The sequence below is a fragment of the Mastacembelus armatus genome, chromosome 11 (assembly GCF_900324485.2).
Source record: "Mastacembelus armatus chromosome 11, fMasArm1.2, whole genome shotgun sequence".
Lineage (NCBI taxonomy): Eukaryota > Metazoa > Chordata > Actinopteri > Synbranchiformes > Mastacembelidae > Mastacembelus > Mastacembelus armatus.
Window position 1 is genome coordinate 2197694 of NC_046643.1, and position 24097 is coordinate 2221790.

General features: G+C 39.0%; 1 protein-coding gene across 3 annotated transcripts in view; it reads left to right on the forward strand.

Annotated features, from left to right (window-relative positions):
* Positions 1–1203: 1203 nt before the first annotated feature.
* phf14 (PHD finger protein 14) overlaps positions 1204–24097 on the forward strand; it is a 94432-nt gene continuing 71538 nt past the window's right edge. For all 3 annotated transcript variants that reach the window (XM_026299796.1, XM_026299797.1, XM_026299798.1), the window contains exons 1-10: positions 1204–1296; positions 2899–3009; positions 3601–4331; positions 4901–5033; positions 14250–14409; positions 15214–15325; positions 15685–15822; positions 18277–18423; positions 18684–18954; positions 21709–21815. In XM_026299796.1, coding sequence (XP_026155581.1) covers position 1296; positions 2899–3009; positions 3601–4331; positions 4901–5033; positions 14250–14409; positions 15214–15325; positions 15685–15822; positions 18277–18423; positions 18684–18954; positions 21709–21815 — 1911 coding nt within the window. In that variant the 5' untranslated portion in view covers positions 1204–1295. The remainder of the gene's footprint in view (positions 1297–2898; positions 3010–3600; positions 4332–4900; positions 5034–14249; positions 14410–15213; positions 15326–15684; positions 15823–18276; positions 18424–18683; positions 18955–21708; positions 21816–24097) is intronic.

Consider the following 24097-nt stretch of genomic DNA (forward strand, 5'->3'; position numbering starts at 1 on the left):
GGTTGAGATTTTTAGCAGGAAAAAATCCATTCTATTCTATTCTAAACCTGATGTTTGTTTTTAGTGACACTGTTGTAAATGTGTAAATTCAGTATGTTTTACTACTGAAGTAATAGATACATGGTGGGAAAGAACAATTAAAACACCGCCAATGTATGTATATAATTGCACAGTTTATTGCATTGCATTAGAGTGTGTGTATATATGTGGCCTACCTGCCAAAGTGGACATCAAATGTATAAAATGTTTGCTTTTATCAACGTTAAAAAATCTAACATTTTAATGTTGTGACATGCTGTTCATTTGAAGTTAGTTTCCTAATCTTATGAGGTATTATGTCTCTTTTATAACCGCTGTTCTCATTTATTCATTTTTCTTTCTGTAGTTTTGTTGAACACCTCAACATGCAAACTAATTTCAACACAAATGAGTTCAGCAAGTATAACAGTGTACTGGATATTGATTGCTGAAATTTCACATTACTTCTGCATCAACCAATGCAACAAAAGCAACTACTATTGTGCTAACCAGGTGTGAACAACCAGATGAAAAACATGACAGTGTTTCTTCTTTGCTTATGCACATCTTTTAAGGGTTCAAATTTCCAATATGCATTTAAATCAGAATCTGATTTAACTGCTGTTGAACACTTCAAAAGACATCACTTTGAAACCATCTCGCAAAACATTACACTCAAGAATTAAAAAAAAAAAATTCACTGGGCACACTTTCAAAGTTAATAACACAAATGCAGTAAGTAAAACACAAATGACGTAAGAAGCAATTAATTTAACCCATGGTAATACAGGTTTCACAAACCCTTTAAATGTACTGGAAAGTTCCTTATATAGCTTTATCCTTGGCCTTATCTCATGAAGTCCTTAAGTGACATCGTGAAGTTGTCCACTGCAGCTGCTTCTCTGCTCCATCAGGATATTGTGAAGGCGATGGTCAGTGTATTCCAGGATGTGTATTCCCCTACCTTTTTCTGTCTGTATCTCTCCACCACAACCTCCAGTGAGTATATAATATACAGTAATGATACAGTATTAAATGTATAAAATAAACAAGCAACCATAGAATATATAAGTATTATTTGTATTTTTTTTACCACCCTTCCTCTTTTTCATTTTTTTCCTTAAATCAATTTCTAGTATCACTATCCTGTACCTTATTCATTAACTGTCCCCATGGCAACAACATCCAGCCGTCTGTACGTCACTGTTTTTCATTGTCCACACAACATGCTGCTAAAAGGAGACTTGCCTTCTTCCTTCTAGTAAAACGAACAACAGAGTGAGTGTTTTTTCCACGCTGCCATTTTCCTCTACGAGTGAGCACGTTCTTCTTAAGTTTGCGTTTGCTGCACATCGATTAAACACCATTATTCTCTGTGGTAGCTTTGAATTAGTTAGGAACTGAACTAGCCGGCTAAGCTAGCTTAGCTAGGCTTTACGACTGGCACTTGGGATTGCTAAACATGCTAACAGTTTTGTTTTACTGCGTTTGACACTTTGCTTGGACTATTGTTGTCAATCGCCCGTAGACTTCAATGCTATTCTCGTACTCATATCTGTGTGAAGTTGACTTGATCTACGTAACAGTGCCGTATTTTGAAGTGAATAGCTACAGCTAATGCTAGCCACAATTAGTTAGCTTACTTGGTGGACAAAGCTATGAAGTGGCTAAGTAATGTTAACTGCAGTACGGTTAAATGTGTCAGAAGTTCTTTTGATGGGATTATTCATTACTCTAAAGCTTCTGGGGTTAAGCGAGTTAAGAAGTGCCCGAAAGAGCAAGACTTGGCATTGTGCAGCTTTGTGTGTGCTTTATTTGCTAATTAACTGTTTGCTAATAGTAAACGCAATATAACGCTACACTTGAGGAGCGATTATGAATCTATTTGTCCCAATCTCAGCACCAGAGAAATGTTGGGCTAAATCAAACGAAACTTGTGTTTCACGTTTCTGTTGTTTAATTTAGTAACAGTGATCCGTATGAAGCAAACAACACAGATACTAGTTGGTTTTCTGTACGGTGAACAAAATCTAAAACCTTAAATGAGCCTCTTCAAGGTTTTACTGTAGAACATTAGTAGCTAGCTAAGATTAGACAGAAAAAAACTGCAAATGTTTTGGCAGACTATAAAAGAAAGTCTGGTAAGACACATTCCATTTTACTGTCTAAATGATAGAAACATTGCTGAAGGTTACAGTAAGATTTGGGCTGAGACCGGTAGTGTCTCTATACTACCACACACACATTTTTAGTGATCGAAAATTATGGTTGACTAGAACAGCAAAGGCATACTACTAGCCAAAGTGGCATAGCACTAGGAATCAACATATGATATGCTAAAAGAAGAGTGGCTGCACTCCAGGTCTAAAATGCCGTCTGTTAGTGGAACACACCAGTGGCATGCCAAATACTGACATCCCATATACTGACATGCCATATACTGTATGTCAGTAAGAATAACGTATGTATATGTCAAGTGGAAAAGGTGTCCAGTATGTAATCAAGTATTGTAATAATAGTTTGACTAATTCTGTTGATAGTAGTTAGAGTAATGACGTTGCTAGTGTAAAAGTGATTTAAGAAGACATTAGTCATAGTATAAAATTGACTACTGAAAACACAACAGCAGTCCTCAGCACCAACCTAATACTAGTAGTGTAAAATTGGATATAATTTCAGTTTCTGTTAAGAAAACTATAGAAGGTGCAATTGATGTTTTGTTTGATTAATCTCAAATAGTCATATTTAGTAATACAGATGTACTTATTTGTACAGGTAGATTATTTACTGTTATGTACTTGTCACTGTGCTAGAAGAATCCCAATTTGTTGTTTTGCTCTAAGGAGGTCACAGCACTTTTTTGCAATTCTTTTTTGTTAGTGGACCGCAATTTGAAGCGCCGGCAGGTGAAGCCACTTGCTGCCTCTCTCTTAGATGCTTTGGATTATGACAGCTCAGATGACAGTGATTTTGAAGTGGGAGATGCTTCAGGTAAGCATGGTCTTCAGAATATACAGTAAAATTCGACATAGTTTTTAACCAATAAAAGGAAAGATTAATAAATATAGCATTCGTAGTAAGTGTACTGAAGTTTCTATTATTGTGGACAATCATATCTATAAAAATAAAGAACAAATTAAAGTGTGCATGTGTTGCTCTGTGGGGTATCATATGTATTTTTAAATTTAGTATATAACATGATGATGACCTTGTTAGTGGTGCAGTGTTTTTATGTAGGCATAAACAAAATATAGATATATTATGTATTTGTCACTTTGCATGCACAATTTGCCACAATTTAGCCTATACAATTTTACTTTGCATAGTTTTATGTTGAAGGAAGCAATAGGTGTTCCTATTCATGTTATGTTAATGAACCATCACCAATTAAATCAAATCTAAGTCAAGTTTGGACTGTAAATTGCTGTAATCAATATGAAGAACATGCTGTTTTAATTGCTTGCCTATTTTACTTTGGCTTTAGTGACACCCTTCTTCACAAAATCCCTCCCTATGTTAGAGCCCCAGGAAAGGCTTCTGTTGCTATTCTGATTCATTTGTCATTGTTTTGTGCTCTGATAGGATCAGATGGTACAGGCAATGGCAGTGAAGAAGGGTCTAAAGCGAGTGCTGCAGGTTCAGAAAGTGACTCAGACAATGCTGGCTCTGCAGACAATGGTATAGAGGAGGAGGAGGCCAAAGACTTGGCTGCTGAGGACAACTTAACAGAAGATGAAGACAAGACCAAACAGCAGCCTTCTTCAGACAGCTCTACCAAAGACACTTCCACTGTCACCCCACACAAAGGTCGACGCAAAAGCAAGAAGACATCAGAGCCTGAGCCTGCTCCAGCTTCTGGTATTGGATCTACCTCAATGCCTGGAACCTGCAATGTGAATGCTGAAGAGTCTCAGGCAGAGCCCAAGAAATGGAATTTCCGCAGGAACCGCCCTCTGCTGGACTTCACCACTATGGAGGAGCTGAATGAGATGGATGACTATGACAGTGAGGATGACAATGACTGGAGACCCACAGCAGGGAAGAAGAAAGGCAAAACAACCACCCAAAAAGGAGGCACTGAAGAAGATGTTGGCAGCGCTAGTGATGATGACGATGATGATAATGATGAGGATGATGATGACGAGGATGAGGATGACGATGAGGACGATGACAAGGAAGATAGTGATGACAACAACAATAGCAGCAGTGATAGTGACAAAGAGGTGAAGAAGCCCAAGAAGAAGGTTAAGAGCACTACTGCTTTTGATGAAGAACTTACTAATGACAGCATGTCCCAGGGGAAGGGTAATGAGGTAGGTGCAACTCTTGTCTCACAAGGGCAGACTAATGACCTGTCAGCTGAGAGAAACATTTTGTAGTGTCAATCTCTATAAGAACTCTGAAAGGAGACAGAGAGACACACAGTAAAGTAAATCATAAGTAAAACATATTTTTGAGTCAAAGGGAACTTTAACAATATAACTAACCTTTTAAAATGAAGAGTTATGTTCAAGCCTTATGCTTTATGCTATTAATCAAAAAGCTATTTGGGAGAATAGCCATCCTAACAACCATATACAGTGTTCTACCTTTTCCTAGTTATGTAAACCACTGCAGATGAATCAGGTGTTTGGCCTGTACACCGGATACTCAATAATACCAAACAGCAAACAATATAAGTCATATAGTCAAATGAGGGATTAGATGGTATCAGACTGATTCCAGGAGAACACTTCAGCCTTTGTTGTAATCGACATATCAGTGTGCCCATGAGCATTGTATATCAGATTTACGAACTGCCAGTTACTGGATCTGTGGTCAGATCAGAGGGATGGGGTGTTGGTAAGTGGCTTTACCATGGCTCTTTTTCCCGATTTTCTAGGATACTTTGTTGGACCGGTCTCAGACCTGGAGCACTCAGCACATCCTCATCTGCTGCGTCTGTCTAGGAGACAACAGCGAGGATGCAGATGAGATCATCCAGTGTGACAATTGTGGGGTCACTGTGCATGAAGGTAAGCTTAAGAATCAGTCCAGTTTATCAGTGTGTTGACATATGCATATGCATTTATCAGAACAGATTTATAAAATGATACTATCCAGGACATTTAGGTTTCCAGGTCCCAAAAAGTAACCAAAACATAAAAAAAGAACTTTAAAGGATTTATTTAACACAGAAGTTGGCTTGTCTTGTGGTGTGTACTCTCAGGTAGTGTATCCTTGCTGTCAAGCTACCTAAGTCATTTAGTACTTGTATTACTGTTACTGGTGCTATAAGTGAGAATGTGAGGGGATATTTTTTTAGTCTCAAATGCTTTTTTACATAGCGATAATATATATTTATATAACAATTATTTTATTGCTATTATCACTGTAGTTACAAGGCCTCTTCTATATTTCAAATTATGCTTGCCGTTTGTGTCACACTGCTATGTTACATTGGAATCTAAATTTAATTTTTGTAATTTTCCAAAACAAACAATCAGTCACCACAAACAGTCATACCCATTTTGCCCAGCCTTTGGCCGGATACGTGTTATGTGGCTCAATCAAAAGAGATAAACATCTTCAAGAAGTGTGCACTGCTATGCCCTTTTGTATGGACCTAGAGTACAAATTTACTGTATGCCAAAAATTTTGTTTTGGAGAGAGACTGGAGAGGCAGTGGGATGCAGTCTGTTGGAGACTCTGACCACTTGAAGGCTTTTTGCCAAACTTCAGTTTTAATTTGGATCAAGAATTGATATGTTTACATATTTTGTGTGACAATCTTCCAACTTTCTGAACCATTGAGAACTTTTTACATTGGACATTTTGACATGCCATATTAGGACATGCACAGGTATATTTATAATGTATTCATATCAATACATTATATATAATTTATACATAGTTTCCGCATTCCACTGTGCGGAAGTCCTGGGATTATTCTTTCTGGCTGAAATTTTTTAACAGAACTGAGCCATTTTTAATGCTGTGCTTCCTCTTAAAAGTCAGCATTTCTGCCATTACATCCTCTAGACACAAGTTGTAAAGTTAAATGTTCACATTATTTTTATGTTGTCAGTCTACAATTCACCAAACAGCCGCAGCACAGACTCTTCAAATCCTCGCATCAAGCGTAACTTTCACTCTTGCTGCGGTCCCAAAAATGAGTGATTGTGTGTCCTGGTGATGCACATAGCAACCATAGTACATAGCAGTGGTCCACTTGCTTGTCCATCAGTATTGTCTGCATTTACATAGTAGCCTGGGATGAAGTCAAATTCCTGGCCTAAATCAATGTTTCACTCCAGCCCTTGTGTGAGCTCTGTTGTGTCTCCCTCTATGGCTGCATGTGTTAAAACAACAATTACACAATATCCCTGGACATGTCGTTCATGAGATTGTTGGGAGTTTATATCTGAGAAAATTTAATCCACACCGACTGTGTCATCATGAGAACAGCAGTGTTTCTGTGTATGTGTGTGGCATTTTCACCATCACCCAAAAACACTTCTGTTTTTACTTCACTTCCTGACAAAAACATAATAGATCAGTGGTTTAGATATGCTGTTGGTGTACTTTGGCATTTATCATGGAAATTCAAGCAGCTGCATATTGAGCCACTATTAAAGGTATAGTTGGCAATCTTACAGGAACTGACAGAGCTCAATTTTTAAAATAGACAAAGCTTAGCTAACGTTATCGTTGGGCTAATATATAAATAATGTCTGTAATCACATGTAACACCACACACACTCACAACTTGCATTGCTGCAGTCCACCAATGTTGTGAGTGGCTGAACTGTATCAGGATTTAGCTTTTATATCAAAAGATCTAAATCACACTCATCACTCATCACAAGGCTGTGTTCTGTAGGCATTGTGGGGGGTCTTGTCATGTTGGCCCACCATACCTGTGCTATTATAGTGGAAACAGTACATAATATATTTTGGGGTTGTACTGTTGGTTTGACACTGAAAGTATTTTGGAGACGTTATATTGTGGTCCAGACAAGTAACATGGGCATTGTACAACTCACATTGTCTTAGAGAATCTATATTTTGAAAAGTTTTTTTTGAGTATTTGTGAGCTAGATTGTCCTGATACTTGTCATGCACTTCTCATGAAAATGTAATTGTAGCATCCTTATTTTCTCAGTGCTTATTTTTAGCACTCTGAGGAAGACTTGTGAGTATGTGGAACTCGAGAATCAGTCTTTCTGCTCGACTCCACTGCTTTTCTTTGTTCATATGATTGCACCATAGTCTGGATACAATCGCTGCTTCTCTGAAGAGAAGAGAGACTGACATGAAAGGTAGGTGCATGAGACCTGTGTAAGAGATCAAAGCTGGAATGCACTAGAGTCCATAAAGCAAGCATCAACACAAGATACATTGAGGAATTCAGTTGGTACTGGCTTGCCTTTTGGTTTTCAGTTTCTAGACTCACCAGTCATATGGACAGATATCAGTACCAGTATTTCATTCTGTGGATTTATTTATTTTTAATTGTAAATGCCGAAGTCCCTTTTTGTCAGATACTTGTTTAGCTCTGCCGTCATTTTATCAAACATTATTCAAACAGGATGAACTAATGCATTGGCTGGGGACTATTTTTAGCAGTGGATTAATACATTTTTGATGTTCTTGTGAGTATTTTAGGCAGAAGGAAAGTGTCATTGGAATTGATTGAAAAATGTACTACAGTGTATGGCTCAGAGATGCATTTTTAACATTACAACACCTTTAACAGTAGAGCTTTGTTCCGCTGAGGAATAAGATGCACCTGGGATTTATTAGCCAAAGGAAGATTATAGATATATATCACCACCCTATCCTTTATACCAGGGGTGTCAAACGTACGGCCCGCGGGCCAGATCAGGCCCGCAAATGGGTTTAATCCGGCCCGTGAGATGATTTGAAGTTTAAATTAGCTGCAATTTTTCAGTGAAAGAAACTGCTGTTCTAAATGTGTCCACTGGGTGTCGCAATAGCAATTATGTTAAGCAGGCAAACTGTTTATACCGGGGCTGAGCAAGTAGGCCTATACCTGTCAGCTGGCCTGGAGCTAGCTGCCTTGTCGTTCTGCCTATTAAATCTTCTACTTCGAACATTACGCGCTTCAGTAGTTTTTACCTCCGTTTGTACGGTGTGGTGAGTTAGCTCAGGATTAAGGTGTGGAAATGACGAATGAGGTATTCGATACTTAGAAGAGTATTTTGTTCAATCCCAGATAGGCTGTGACTTAAAGTTGTATGCCTTTGTAGATAGAGTAGATAGTAGATAGATATGAGACGAAGTTTAAGTTCCAATCACTGAGGCATTGTGTTCTTGAAATTGCACCAATTTTTTCCTCAGAATTTTCAACTAATTTGAAGTGTTTTGTAAAGAGCATTATTTGTGATGTGTTCAGAATGTGCTTGTACTATTTTGGACTAAAGTAAAACAAAGGAAACAAATTTGAAGTTGTTATTTTTAAGTTATTATGCCATGATTTTACCGGTCCGGTAAGTTGGGAATAGATTTTCCTCCATATGGCCCCTGACCTAAAATGAGTTTGACACCCCTGCTCTATACAGTATAAATGACAATTTCAAAAAATTTTTTTAAGAAAAACATAAAATTCTTTTCAATTTACTGTACCCTTTATAAAGTGTGTCTACTCTCTAAAAATCTTAGACAACCATGATAATGATGTGTGTATGTATGTTTTTATGAGAATTTTGCACTTTTGGAAAGAACAAAAGAAAATTTCCATACCCATTTGTGATATTTGCTTGTTTGATAACAGTTGAAGAAATAAATATGAACCATTAATTTGTAAATAATTATATTTCACCAAGATAACTTATCATTATTGAAATCTCTCCCATAGCTGAATTTCATGAGGTGAAGAAATGTTTACATTGTTAGTGATAATGACCTCGGCAAAAATGGCACATTCACAGAAGTCCAGAAAATACAAGGGAAAAAAAAGCCATCTTATCCTAAAACCTCAATTTTATATACATACAACAACAACAAAATGTTTAGATTAAAAAAACTGAAACTAGTGAATCTTTAGTTTAAAAAATACTTCTATCACTTGATTGTCTTCCAGGTCACTGACCAATTTTTTTCAAACTTTTTCTTTCTTGTAAATATGGATGGATAGATGGGCGTTTAATTGAAAATTAAGACCTCAAAAGTTTGGACACACCTTGTTATTTAAAGTTTTTGTTTTTTTTACTGTTTTCAACATTTTATATTAATACTCAAGACATTAAAATTATTCCTGATCAAATATTGACATGTGTAGTCTTTAATAACCCAGAATATTTTTATATTTTTGATTCTGCAATGTAGCCACCTTTTGCTTTGATAACAGCTCTGCACAATATTAGCATTCTGTCAGTCAGCCTCATGAGGTAGTCAACTGAAATGGTTTTCCAACTTTCTTGAAGCTGTTTCCAGCGGCACGAACAAAGCACCCTCCATACTATCACACCGCCCCCTTGATACTTCACAGTGGGAACCACACATTAAAGAACCATTCATTCACCTAACAAAGACATGAAGGTTAAAAGCAAAAATATCAAATTTAGATTTGTCAGACCAAAAGACAGTATTCGATTGATCTACTGTCCACTCTTTGTGTTTCTTGACCCCAACAAGTCTCCACTGCATGTTGTTCTTCCGAAGTAATGGTTTATTTGCTGCCATAAACCTGACTCATGCAGTCTCCTCTGACCAGTGAATGTTGAAATATGTTGGCCAAAACTCTCCATTCCAGCTGACTGCCTCATAATGTAAAGAGAAGATGCCATGAGTGTGCCAAGCTGTCAATAATGCTAAATGCAGCTACTGTCTACTGTGTGTGCAGCTACTGTCTAAAACATAAAACATTCTGGGTTGTTTAACAGTTCTTTTACTACATAATTCCAGACATGTTATGGTTTACAGTCTTCATTATTGATGTACAATGTTGAAAATAATAAAAATAAACATAAAACACCAAAGAAGGTGTGTCCACACTTCTGACTGTCAGTGTGTGTGTATACACACACACGCACACGTACACGTACTTTCCCCACAAATATTCAGAACAGCTTTGGTTATTCTCCTTGCACTCCAAATCTTTAGTTGAGTCTGTTCTCAAATATAGGCCTTTAGTCTGGTAGGGTTGAAGACCAAAGCACATTTCACATCATCAGGTCATTGAGTGGCCACTTTTAGTTTGTTCTCTGAATGTAATATTTGGAATGTGGATAGCTATGGATAGAATTAATATGAGACTGTTGCCAAGTTGAAAATGTGAGTTGTCTGTGAATAACAGATGGCGGGTTCACTCTTGTGAGGTGCTCATCACTTTTCCTTTAATCTTATAGACAAACAACCCCCCTCTTTTACCTTGAGTCTATGTGTTCATGTACACTTTATTTCATATTCTTACTTCTAGATGCATCGAGACCTAGTTCATTAGCCTATATGGCGTTTCAGTTTAATCTCAATATGGTGAAAAGAATTTCAGTTGGCTCTTCACCTTCTTTTTTTCCCGGCAAGCTTGTCATTTCTGACAAGGATAATCTTTCCTTCAGGGATTATGAAGCTATCCTGTAGTCATCACTTTTTGTCAGCTTAACTCATATTAGCCAGCAACCCATGGCTTAACGGTCTGAGCTTTGTATCTTGGTTCAAAAGGAACACCGAAGATTTTTGCCAAGGTTCAGCCTTAAGTCAGTTAAGCCAGCATGGTGGTTGTTGACTACCCCCAGGTCCGTGGTTCAAAACTCAATCATTGAAAATTAAGCACCCAACTGTTGCCAGAGGTATTTCAGTAATACCTTTCTTTAAGTAAATAAAAGGTTGAAGGGAGCTATACTGAAGCTAGCCTCCTGCCCTGGCCACATACTGTGGAGAAAAATTGAGGTTAGAAATAGGCAATCTCTCCAATGTGGAGCAGTCAAAGTAAATCTTCTGTTTTGAAGGTCAGGATAGAATCCAGCTGCAACTTAATTGCCCAAGCGGAGTAATTGGTAAGTTAATTGGTTTATCTTGCCATTGAGTTAATTTTGTGAATAACCCATTAGCCTGTAAAACCGATCTATACCTCACCCCAGCCTGTAGGCCAGAGTTCAAAATTCGTGATTCACCATGACATAAAGCAAAAGGTTTCTCAATTAGAAAAAGACCACAAACAAGCGTGCAGTTGAAAGAGCAACTTCATCTGCCATAGTGTTTTGATGGGCTTCCTGACTCCCCAGTGTGGCACATAGTGATGGGCATGCAGAACATTTAGCTTTTGATTTGTGAGTCTTTCACATTGCTCAAAAAGCCTGAAGGCTGGTTGACTGAATTAGGAGTTAGAGAGTTATCTCTCCGAAGGAGGCAGAATACCGATTGCTGCCCTCATTGGTAGTGAACAGCACGTTTGCCTGGTGTAATAGCTGCCATAGAAACCACATCGGCCAAGTAATTGTTTCAGCAACCTCAGAAAATTAAGAGGACAATATTAAAATGCTTTTACTTGGCTTGTTCCTACTTCTCTCAGGCTACATTTTTTTTTATTGAATGTTCAATTTCTGGTGCCGCAGTTTCAAGGAAGATTGACAGCTCTGGACTAGAGAGCCATTGGGTTGATTTCCAATAGAGAGAGGGAGAGATCCCAGGCTGTTAGAATAGCCAACCATATTTATACATATATACTGCTCAAAAAAATTAAAGGGAGACTTTGAAAACACATCTAAATGGGGAAAAAACTCATGGATATCTATACTGATATGGACTGGGTAATGTGTTAGAAACGAAAGGATGCCACATCATTTGATGGAAATGAAAATTATGAACCTACATAGGGCTGAATTCAAAGACACCCCAAAAATCAAAGCTAAAAAATGATGTGGCAGGTTAGTCTATTTTTGCTGAAATTTTATTGCATTAACTCATAATGGTACTCAGTAGTTTTTTATGGCTCCCACATGCTTGTATACATGCCTGACAAAGTCAGGGCATGCTCCTAATGAGATGACGGATGGTGTCCTGGGGTATCTCCTCCCAGATCCCGACCAGGGCATCACTGACCGTCTGGACAGTCTGAGGTGCAACCTGGTGGCATTGGGCTAGGGTAGGATTTTGTCCCGTTACCTAATGGCAGTCAGCGTGCTGTTGTCTAGCCTGTAGAGGTCTCCGTCCATGGATATTCCTCCCCAGACCATCACTGACCCACCACCAAACTGGTTACAGACAGCATAATGTCCTCCACAGCTTCTCCAGACTCTTTCACCTCTGTCACATGTGCTCAAGGTGAACCTGCTCTCATGTGTGAAAAGCACAGGGCACCAGAGGCAGACCTGCCAATTCTGGTGCTCTATGGCAAATGCCAGTCAAGCAAGAGGATACTGAGCCCTCACCACCCTCATGAAGTGTGCTTCTGATTGTTTGGTCAGAGAGATTCACACCATTGGCTTGCTGGAGGTCATTTTGTAGGGCACTGGCAGTGCTCATTCTGTTCCTCCTTGCACAAAGGAGCAGATACCGGTCCTGCTGATGAGTCGTGCACCTTCTAGGGCCCTGTCCAGCTCTCCTAGTGTAACTGCCTGTCTCTTGGAATATCCTCCATGGTCTTGAGACTGTGCTGGGAGACACAGCAAACCTTCTGGCAATGGCACGTATTGATGCAAGCTCTGTAGGGTCCAGGTATCGCCTCATGCTACCAGTAGTGACACTGACCCTACCCAAATGCAAAACTAGTGAAAAACAGTCAGAAAAGATGAGGGAAAAAATGTCTCACCTGTAAAACCACTCCTGTTTTGAGGGTCGTCTCACTGTTGCCCTTCTAGTGCACCTGTTGTTAATTTCGTTAGCACCAAAGCAGCTGCAACTGATTACCCCCTCTGCTACTTAACTGGCCAGATCAATATCCCAGAAGTTTAATTGACTTTATGCTATACTCTGATTAAAAAGTGTTCCTTTAATTTTTTTGAGCAGTGTAATATGGGTTAGAGTAAACATTAACAAAAGTAAAATAAACGTTTTTTTATGCATTTTGAATCAGCTGAATACATTTCATAGAGCACAAAACATGCCAACATTCCTTTTATTTGGCCAGTGGAGGGCATTTTTACTGTCTTTGTATAAAACATCCAGTGGGAATAAAGAGCAAGCAGACAAACGTTTGGCAGAGTAGGAGGCAAGTCCAGGTTAGTAGTCCTCACTTCAGTTTTGATGATCAATGCATTACATTACTGTACATCTGCTACACACTAGAAGTCCTTTGGACACAGCTTTATTTATACTTATGCATGAGGCGCTACTCCATATTTTTGCCCACAAATTTCTTACAGTGGTAAGTGTTACGAAAGTGTTACGAAAAGGAAAAGACATTAAGGAGTGACTGGTACAGTAACATGCATCTTACATGCTTACACTCACTTCAAACCGTTAATACATCAAGACAAAGGAAATGGTAGTAGATTTTTGAAGCTCTAAGCCTCCTCCTTATCCAATTAACATTTGTGGTGCAGACATCAAGGTGGTGTCAGTCTACACAGACACATTATCAAAGGCGCAGGGACGACTTTTCCTCCTAAGACAGTTTAGGTCCTTAGACATCTACAGGAAGATGCTGCACGTTTTACCAAACTATGGTAGCAAGGCTGCTGTTTTATGCTGCACTCTGATGGGGAGGCAGCATAAAGCAGAAGGATGCAAGGCAGCTCTAAACTCTCCATTGTAAACAACTTATAATTTACAAACCAACTTCCTGTTGTAATGATCTATTATTAACAACCACAATGATATTTGTCATACATATTTGATAACATAGAAATAATATACGTGTATTACAATTACATCTAGAGCATATCATGCATCAGAGAGAGTCTTATCCTTCTGCCAAATATATTCCAGAGTTTGAGGTAAACAGAATGTTTGTCATCATTTTTGCATCCAGCTTTTCTTTGATTGGCATGAAATCAGCTTTCATTCATTTGTTTTTAATTCAGAATCTCTGCACAGCTTCCCACAACGATATTTATACTCACTAGTTTCACTCACTAGTTACTCTACCTCTCAGGGCACTGAACACTATGAAGACAGCTCATTGGCCTATATATCATCTGCTTCTTGGAGGGAAGTGACAAACTGTGATGTTCACATTACTGCCCTTTATGAGAGGCAGTGACATGGAAAAGGGGATGACTGATGTTATCGCTAATGAACAATGTCTTTGATATTGCCATTCCAGCAATCTCTCCCTGTGTTTTCAGGGTGTTATGGTGTGGATGGTGAAAGCGACTCAATCATGAGCTCAGCCTCAGAGAATTCCACAGAGCCTTGGTTCTGTGATGCCTGTAAGAATGGAGTGACTCCCAGCTGTGAGCTTTGCCCCAACCAGGATGGCATCTTCAAAGAGACGGACGCTGGGAGGTGGGATTCATTAACACTGAAGCGGTGGTTAGTTACCATTTACGAGAGGCAGCAAGTGGAACATGTTCAGAAACAAAATATTCCCTAATGATCTTGGCTAGTCGAAATTTTGCAGGCAGGCCAAAGCTATCTAAGATATATGTATATTCAGTACTGGAGGAAAAAGGAAGTTGGATTAAAGATGAAAGAGAGAGAATTGGGAGAGAAATGAGAGGGGAATGAAGGAAGGAGAAGAGATAGAGGAAGAAAAGAAGTAAGAGAAAAGAGTGTGTTTGGTGAAGCGTGGAGACTTCAGCCACGTTATCACTGATAGTGCTCCACAGCCAGGCTGCACCCGAATTTACTACTTCACTAGAGCATGAAAAACACAGCAAATTAAACTGTGAAGCGCTTGCTTGCTAGAGATGGATATCTTTATATTGGACTTCGGATTCTCTTCCCTAAAGTCCGCATTTAAAATTGTGTCACACAAAATTGCTGCCAGACTCTGCAGCTACATAAATCTATGAATGCATTTCTTTTTGAAGTGTCTGAGACACTCACTGCAGCCAATTTCATGATATTAAGTTTTTTATTGGCTGCAGTAATTCTTTACACTAAATGCAAAAATAACCACAGCTATATATTTTAATCAATTTGAAGGTACTTTTGAAATCACCATTGAGAAATTAATATAATAATAAACTGCTTTTTATTTTGGAACATTTTCTGATAATGATTTTCATATTGATATGTTTTAGTTTATGCTGTTTCTCGACAACAGCCTAGTGTATTAGCTAATTTAATTTTCTTCTTGTTTGTCAGGTGGGTGCATGTGGTTTGTGCACTTTACGTTCCTGGAGTAGCATTTGGAGACATTGATAAACTACGACCAGTGACACTCACAGAGATGAATTATTCAAAATATGGGGCCAAGGCAAGTACCCTTTTTATATAGAAGAAGAAGAAGAAGTACTTTATTAATCCCCAAGGAGAAATTAAATATTATATATATATAAATAAATGTTTGTATATATATATATAATACAAATTAAATATACTGATGGAGTGTGCCATAGCTCAATTGTGGAGTTCTTAAATATGTTTTCTGATGTTAATTTTGGATTGTCCTGCTTGTGCGAGAGTGCATTTTTGGACTAGTTGCATGCCTTTTATGATTAAAACACTATGGCACTAAGAAAACTGTTGTAAGCTTTGTGATGATTGGCTAACAGAAATCAATAGTCAGTTTCACTTGGTTTCAGATGTCTTCCTGTTATGTTCTATTCCATGTAGGAGTGCAGTTTCTGTGAAGATACCCGCTTTGCCAGAACTGGTGTGTGCATCAGCTGTGATGCAGGAATGTGTCGATCTTATTTCCATGTCACCTGTGCACAGAGGGAGGGATTACTCTCTGAGGCTGCAGCAGAAGAAGTAAGGGGAGAAACCTGGCTTATAAGGGGTGTCCCTCTACAGGATAAGTGTTATAATTGATGGATTCTGCTATGTTGCTATCCAGCCAAACTCAAGTATTCATACAGTTAAGGTTTTGTGACACACAAAACACCAAAGGAAAGGCTAGCCTCGTCTTTGTCTCACACCTTATCCTTATCCTCACTTTCTATGTGGAGCACTTCAAATACGACTCACGCTGGTTGTAAAGCTGTGTATTAACACCCAGTCAGATGTGTTCTCACTGTTAGATTTGCATAACAGACAGACATTTTCTTAGTTACTAACTAAACATAAACATATTCTTCAGCTTACAGTGACAGTTTACACATTGGTTTGCACATTGTTTGATTGAAGTATGACCCCTTCCTTGTGTCGTTGCATTTATTTTTGGACATTAGATTCAGCACATTTTGAATCAACACTATGTAGTTTTTCGACCTTAAAAGAATGTCTCTAAAATTATTTCAGTGGTAAAACAACTCTTAACTGGACGAATTCTACTGCTGCTGCAGCCTGAGGGGGCTTGTATCTTTCTCTATGTTCGGGTAGGATCACTCAGCCCCGCCCATCTACTACCAGTGGAAAAGTGCGACCTGCTTTATACGTCACATGTTTTACTGGTAGCCTGGGTGGAGTTACCCAACAGCTAATTTAGGGTTTTGTTGAAGGAAGTGAAGAAAAGAGAGAGAAAGATAGGGTGATCGGACATGAGCCTAAACACGAATCAGCATTGGATGGGCTTACACTCTGGATTTGCCAGTTCCGTCAGCTTAGTCATCAGATTCATGTGTATTGTGCTGACCACAGAGAAGCTTATACAGCGAGAGTACTGACGACACTGGTAACAGGCAATTGCGCTTGTCAACCAGATGGGGGAAACTGAGCAAAAATTACATAGTGTTGCTTTTAAGTGCCAACAGCTACTGCTTGTAAACTGCTACTGCTTTTTGGGGCTCTGGATAAGTTTTGACATGCCTTGACATTTGTGCTTTTTTTCAGTTGCTTGTAAACATATTAATGGCTAAAGTCTGATAACACTGTAATCTACGGTGGCCAACAAGGGCAAATGCTGCAACGGCCAAAACACCTGCAAAAGAGAAACGCCGCAACAACGAAAACACCTGCAGAAGAGAAACGCTGCAACAACGAAAACACCTGCAACACCGCCTCTGTAAAAGTTCTTTGTTCATCCCATCAGTTCGGGGTCCCCCTACAGGCCTGGCGCACTTCTGTTGTGTTTTCTCTGTTGCATGTGTTTTCATTGTTGCAGCATTTCTCTTTTGCAGCGTTTCTGTTTTGCAGGTGTTTTCGTTGTTGCAGCGTTTCTCTTTTGCAGGTGTTTTTGTTGTTGCAGCGTTTCTCTTTTGCAGCGTTTCTCATTTGCAGGTGTTTTGGCCGTTGCAACGTGTTTGCCCTTGTCGGCCACTGTAGTAATCAGCACAAACTGGGCTACAGTAATATGTGAGCAGCAAGTTTATACATGATTGTGTTTTTGAGAAAACAGCGTTTATGCATGGTTAGTGAAAAACTAAAATTTTTAAGTCACATTGAGTCACACGCATAATGAGCTACATAGTGAGCCTTTCAGTCAGGAATGTGGCTGGTTTGTATCTACATTGTACTGCAATGCAATACAATGTAGATACAAACATTTGTCATCTGAGTTGCGTTATTCCTCTGACGAGAAAGTAAACTCTTTGTCGTTGTCCAGAACCATTCAAAATGGTTCTTCCCCCGTGTAGCGTGCCATCATCCAAACACGCAGAAAAATTAAGTAAATTTGACGTTTTATGCCATTTCTCGGGGGCGTGTACAGAACTACCTGGCTCACCTCAGATTACTTCCATATGAACAGTGCACTCAGTGTGAGGCGGGATCACATTAGCTATCATGAGGTGAGACAGGCGATGCCGTGCCGCTCCTTACTTTCATACGGATTACATAAAAAGAGATTATTTGTTTTTGATTTTATTGTTTTATTTAAAAGTAGACATTTCAAGCTTTCTTTGCATATATTTCTCATGTCTTTGAGGCTAGTATTCGCTGAGATTCAGGTTGTTTTATTTACGTGTCTGTGAAGAGAGGCAGCGGAGACAGAGGAGACAGAGAGCGCACCCTGTCTGCTTTCTTTATTTTGCAAAAGCACAACATTTTGTTGTTATGAGTGTATACAAATAAAAGTAGACCCTTTACAGATTCAAATGATATATTGCTCTTATATTTACGATCAAAACTGACGGAATAATTTAAGTTAATTTCAGCGTTATCAGGAGAAGATGCCATAAAACACACTGCCGCGTTCGTCGACCCGAGGGTTAATCGCCAACATGCTAACCACCCAGAAACATGCTATCACACATCAGTTGTAACAGTTTAAATGCTCTTGTGACCTAGTCATTGGATGTATAATACTTTTAATTTTTGCTTCTTTAGGATATTGCTGATCCATTTTTTGCATACTGCAAACAACATGCAGACCGGTTTGACAGGAAATGGAAAAGGAAGAATTACCTGGCCTTACAGTCTTATTGTAAGGTCTCTCTGCAAGAGAGAGAGAAACAGCTTACCCCCGAAGCTCAGGTGAGGTTTCTTTATATCAGATGCAGCCCTCAGAGCAACTCTGTATGTGTATTTTTGTTATTTGTGTATTTTTGTTTTTGTTAGCCCAGTCTTACTAATATATGGAGTGGACAAAATAATAGAAACATCTGTCAGTGTAATGAAAAACAGTTGAACACCACCATAAAGAAGAGCTTCTAAAATGAAATCAACTTTTCTTTAATTTGTTAACATTAAAATTTGGGAGTATGGCAATGAAAATGTGTATTTCTGCCATGCAGGCCCGAATCACAACCCGCTTGCAGCAGTACCGGGCAAAAGCAGAGTTGTCAAGGAATACCCGACCTCAGGCTTGGGTACCCCGGGAGAAGCTGCCGCGGCCTCTGACCTCAAGTGCTTCAGCAATCAGGAAGCTGATGAGGAAGGCAGAGCTGATGGGCATCAGCACCGACATTTTCCCTGTGGACACATCTGACAACAATGCCAGTATGGACGGACGCAGGAAGCACAAGCAGCCCGCTCTTACAGCAGACTTTGTCAATTACTACCTGGGTGAGGAAACTCTTATTCATCTCCAGTCAGAGATTACTCTCGACTCATGTTTGCAGATACTGTTAATGTAAAATTGAATAGACATTGTATTATAATTACTTTGTTTAGGTGCTGCAACAAATGACTCTTTTAATAATCAATTAATCGGTTGATGATGTTTTTGATTCAGTGATCAGACTTTTACCAAGAATTTACAGAAATTTGCTTTTAACATTTTATTGTACAGTGACCAATATAGCCACTCTTCTTTTCAATAACTCTCAAAAGTCTTCCATCCATTGAGTCTGTCAGTTTCTTGATTTCTTGACCATCAACTTTTTGTGCAGCAGCAACCACAACCTCCCAGACAGCGTTCAGAGAGGTGTACTGTTTTCTTTCACTGTAAATCTCACATTTAAGAAAGGCACATAAGTTCTCAATAGGGATAGGAACTTTGATGCATGAGATGGAGCATTGTCCTGCATAAAAATCATAGTCTTCTTGAAAGATGCAGACTTTTTGCGACCACTGTTTGAAGAGAGTTTCTTCTAGAAACTGACAGTAGATTTGGGAGTTCAGTTTGAGTCCATCTTCCCCCCAAAAAGGTCCAACAAGCTCATCTTTAATGATTCCAGTCCATACCAGTACGCCACCTCCACCTTGCTGGCGTCTGAGTCGGTGTGGAGCTCTATGCCCATTGCTGATCCAGCCGTGGGGCCATCCATCTGGTCCATCAAGTGTCACTCTCATCTCATCAGTCTATAAAACCTTTGTAAAATCAGTCTTCAGATATTTCTTGGCCCAGGCTTGGCATTTCAACTTATGTGTCTTGTTCAGTGGTGGTCAGGTTTCAGCTTTTCTTACCTTGGCCATATCTCTGAGCACTGAACACCTTGTACTTCGGGATATTCCAGGCAGATTACAGTTCTGGAATGGGACAGCACTGGAGGATAATGGGTTCCTGGTAGCTTCACGTTTGATTCTTCTCAAATCTTTGGCAGTTAATTGGCGTCTTTTTCTCTCAACACGTTTCTTGCAACCATTTTGGGGATTTGCAACAAAATGTTTGATGGTTCTGTGGTCATGTCCTAATATCTTGGCAATTTCAAGAGTGCTGCATCCCTCTGAAAGATTTTTTTATAATTTTTGACTTTTCAGTCTGTTAAATCTCTTTTCTGGCCCATTTTCCCTGAGGAAAAGAAGCTGCCTAATAATTGTGCACACCTGATATAGGGTGTTGGTCTCCTAGGGCCACACCCTCTTTCAATACACAAATGCACATCACCGTGTATGCTGAAATCCAATAGGCAGTCAAGTTTATACAGCTTGAAGTTGGAAAATTTGCATTAAAATGACAATATGGTCAAAATACTCACTTGCCTAATAATTGTGCACATAGTGTATTTTAATAATTGTTTTTCATCCATTTTATTAGTTTTTGTTATTGTTGTTGCAGCTTTAATTTTTATTGTTATGCATACTACTTAATAACTTACTTGGCTTTTGGGACACTTAATGGAAGCCATTGTTAATATTGTTATCTATGGTTACTACTATGATAACTCAATGTGAGAAATCTTGGAAAAGGCTTCAAGAATATTAATCTGGTATATGTCAAAGTGGTTAAAAAATAAGGACACGTAAGGCCTGTTTCTTACAATCAAACTCCAGTTTTTTTTGGATCTAATGGTTGACTCATGTGACCCCTCTGATTCACCAACTGGCTGCAGAGTGTGTCCTTCCTGGAAGACATTTGATGTGTTCCTTAATTTCCTGGGAACAGATGAAAGGGCAGCCTGGTAGAATGAAGATAAGTTATGTCTGATACCTCCACCCCTATTTAGGGATGGTTTTCCTCTTGAACATATATAGCTTCTCTGACCCAAAAATATGTACATCATTGTCTTCAAAGGAGTGTCCTGTTTCCTTTAAATAGAGGTGCACAGCTGACTGTGGTCCTGAGGAGCTGCTCCTCTTGTGCTGGGCCATCCTCCTGTTAAGTGGTTGTTTGGTTTCTCCAATGTAGAGTTCTGAGCATTCTTCCTTACACTGGACAACATACACTACATTGCTCCACTTGCGTTTTGGTGTCCGGTCTTTAGGGTGAACCAGTCTCTGTCTGTGTGTTGGTGGGTTCGAAGTGAACTGGTATCTGATGTTTCCCAAAAATCCGTTTAACCCTCTCTGAAACACCTGCTACATAGGGAATGACCAGGTTTTTCCTCTGTGATCTTGAGGCTCAGCCGTGTCTCTTGTTTTTCTGCCTGATGTGGATGTTGCCTTGTTAAAATCCCACTTATGGTAGCCACAGGTTTTGAGGGCTGTCTTCATGTGTGTGACCTCCCTTCTCTTGGCCTTCATGGAGGTAGGAATGTTGTTTGCTCTGTGGCCTAAAGTCTATAGAATCAAAACCTATTTTCTAGAATTTATAGCAGACACAGTTGAATACACTGAGCTGAAAACAATATACTTACTTACACTTGATATTTTGTATCAGTGAGTATAATCTTAAACAGTTTGAAACAGTATTTTCATCTGTAGCATTACCTGTTGTACGGGGTGGTTAAGGTATTTGGAATCCTGTTTCTAAGGCATTTTTCTCCTCAAATAAAATTATGATGCCAGATGTGGGGGAGATGCCAAGGAAGGCAGTAACCTTGAAAGCATACTCCATTAGTGTGTAGCAGAGATCTGTCATCAGTGCACACACTATTGTGCCTTTACTTGTATACAGATTGTGATCATGCTATTGATTTTTTTCCCATTGATATTCAGAGCGGAACATGCGAATGATCCAGATCCAGGACAACATCTCTGAACAGAAGAACTTAAAAGACAAGCTGGAGAGTGAGCAAGAAAAACTGCACGTGGAGTATAACAAGGTGAGCAGCAGAATCCAAAGGGGCAGTAAAGTGATTTCTGGGGTCGATCTGTTTCATGAAATAGGCAGCTTTTAACACATAATAACGAAAAGTGCTTACTTGAAAATTGAATGAGTTTCTGAATTATTTTGTGTATTATAATAAGATTATTACTGTTGGCAGTGGTTCAAACTAGGGATCTAAACTAGGCAACACACTTTTGAACACTTTAGATCCAATTGGAAAATATTTGTCAGACAGTTCTGCCAAAATTGTATGATAAACATAAACATTTGTTTCCTAGTTTTACATTTAATTAGGAATTTTGCACTTTATTAACATTAGTGTCATTTGTTTGCAAACGCAATGTTTTTATGGGTGGTCCTGAGCACCATAATTGAAAGAATCTGAAGTCAAGTGCAATATGACAGAAATGATTTTTGAAGTATTGTATTTTCCGGACTATAAGTCTCACTTTTTTTTACTCTTCTGGCTTGTCCTGCGACTTATATAGCGAAGTGACTTATATGTGTATATTTACAGTCATTTTGTTGAGTTGTCACTAGCGTTAGATGGCACTCTTGACTCAATTGAACATAATACTGTACCGCTGATAAAAGTGTTTATGTTCAGCCTAAACTGGAACTCCTGGTGTAACACAAGTGAAAATGCTGCCCAATAGAAAGAGCTATACTGCAGCAGACTTCAAAGTGCAGGTAATAAAGTCTGCGGCTAAAACACAGTTTCGAGTGAGTGTTGGCATTCAGAACCTGAGAGATGAGGAGGAGACGCTGTTTCATCTCCCTGCACCCCGATGTTGATGGAGTTGTTTAATGTTAGTTGACATGGATGAATGAATATCATAATGCACTTCTGCTTGTTGTTATGCCTAGCCTATGTCCTTCATAGGCTAATTTATACTATAATTAGTATAAATGTGACTTATACATCGAAGTGACTTGTATATGCTATTTTTGCTAAAAGCAACTTATATTCCTGTGCTACTTATAGTCTGGAAAATACAATATTTATTTCTCCTGAAGATATCTATTTAAATTGTTGTATTATTGCCAAAGTTATTTTTGTGGTGGTGTTTGTGCAAATGTTTACCATGTACATTTTATGGAGCACTTCAAATGTTTTCTCATATTTGCACTATTTTGCAGAGGTGATTTCTGTGTTTTATATTGTTTTTAACTGAAAGCTTTAGCTTTAAGTAAATAAATACTTTTTGCCTTGCAAAAGTATTCACCTCCCTTTTCCTATTTTGTTACCTTACAGCTTGGAATTGAAATGGGTTGATTTACAAATGATTTATATTTGATTTACACAATATGTATGTTCTCTATGAGCTTAGCTTGGATGGGTTCTGCTGGTGTACAGCAGTCTTTAAGTCAGACCACAGATTGTCTATTGGATTGAGGTCTGGGCTGTGACTGGGCCATTCCAACACATTTAAATGTTTCTCCCAAACCAATTGAGTGTTCCTTTAGCAAGGTGTTTAGGGTCATTGTCCTGCTGGAAGGTGAACCTCCTTCCCAGTGGCAACTGTCAAGCAGACTGAAACAGGTTTTCTTCAAGGATTGTTCTGCATTTAGTACCATTAATCAGTCCTTTAATTCTGACCAGTTTCACTGGCCCTGCTGATGAAAAACATCCCCACAACCACCATGCCATACTGTGGTGGTGGTGTTTTGGGGGTGATGAGAGGTGCCAGATGTAGTGTTTTCTTTGATGGCCAAAAAGTTCAGTATTAGTCTTATCTGACCAGAGTACCTTCTTTTCGATGTTTTGGGAGTCTCCCACGTGCCTTTTGGCAAACTCAAGATGTTCCTTTTTTTTTCTTTAAGCAAGTGCTTTCTTCTGGCCACTCTTCCATAAAGCCCAGTTCTGTGGAGTGTACGGCTAATAGTGATCCTATGAATAGACACTCCAATCTTTGCTGTGAAGCTCTCCAGCTCCTTCAGGTTTATTGTTGGTCTTTTAGATGTTTCCCCAATTAATTTCCTCCTTGCCCGGTCTGTGAGTTTTCAGTTGGCAGTGCAGGGTACTGCGGTGCTATATTCCTTCCACTTTGATATGATGCGTTTTATGGTGCTTTGTGGGATATTCAAAGTTTTGGATGTTTTTTTTGTAATATAATCCAGATTTATACTCGTCTAAAATTTTGTCCCTGACCTGTTTGGAGAGCACCTTGGTCTTCAACGTGCTGCTTGCCTGATGCTGCCTTTTGCTCAGTGGTGTTGCAGACTCAGGGCTTCTCAGAGCTGGCATATATGTATGCTGAGAAGATGTGACACTTA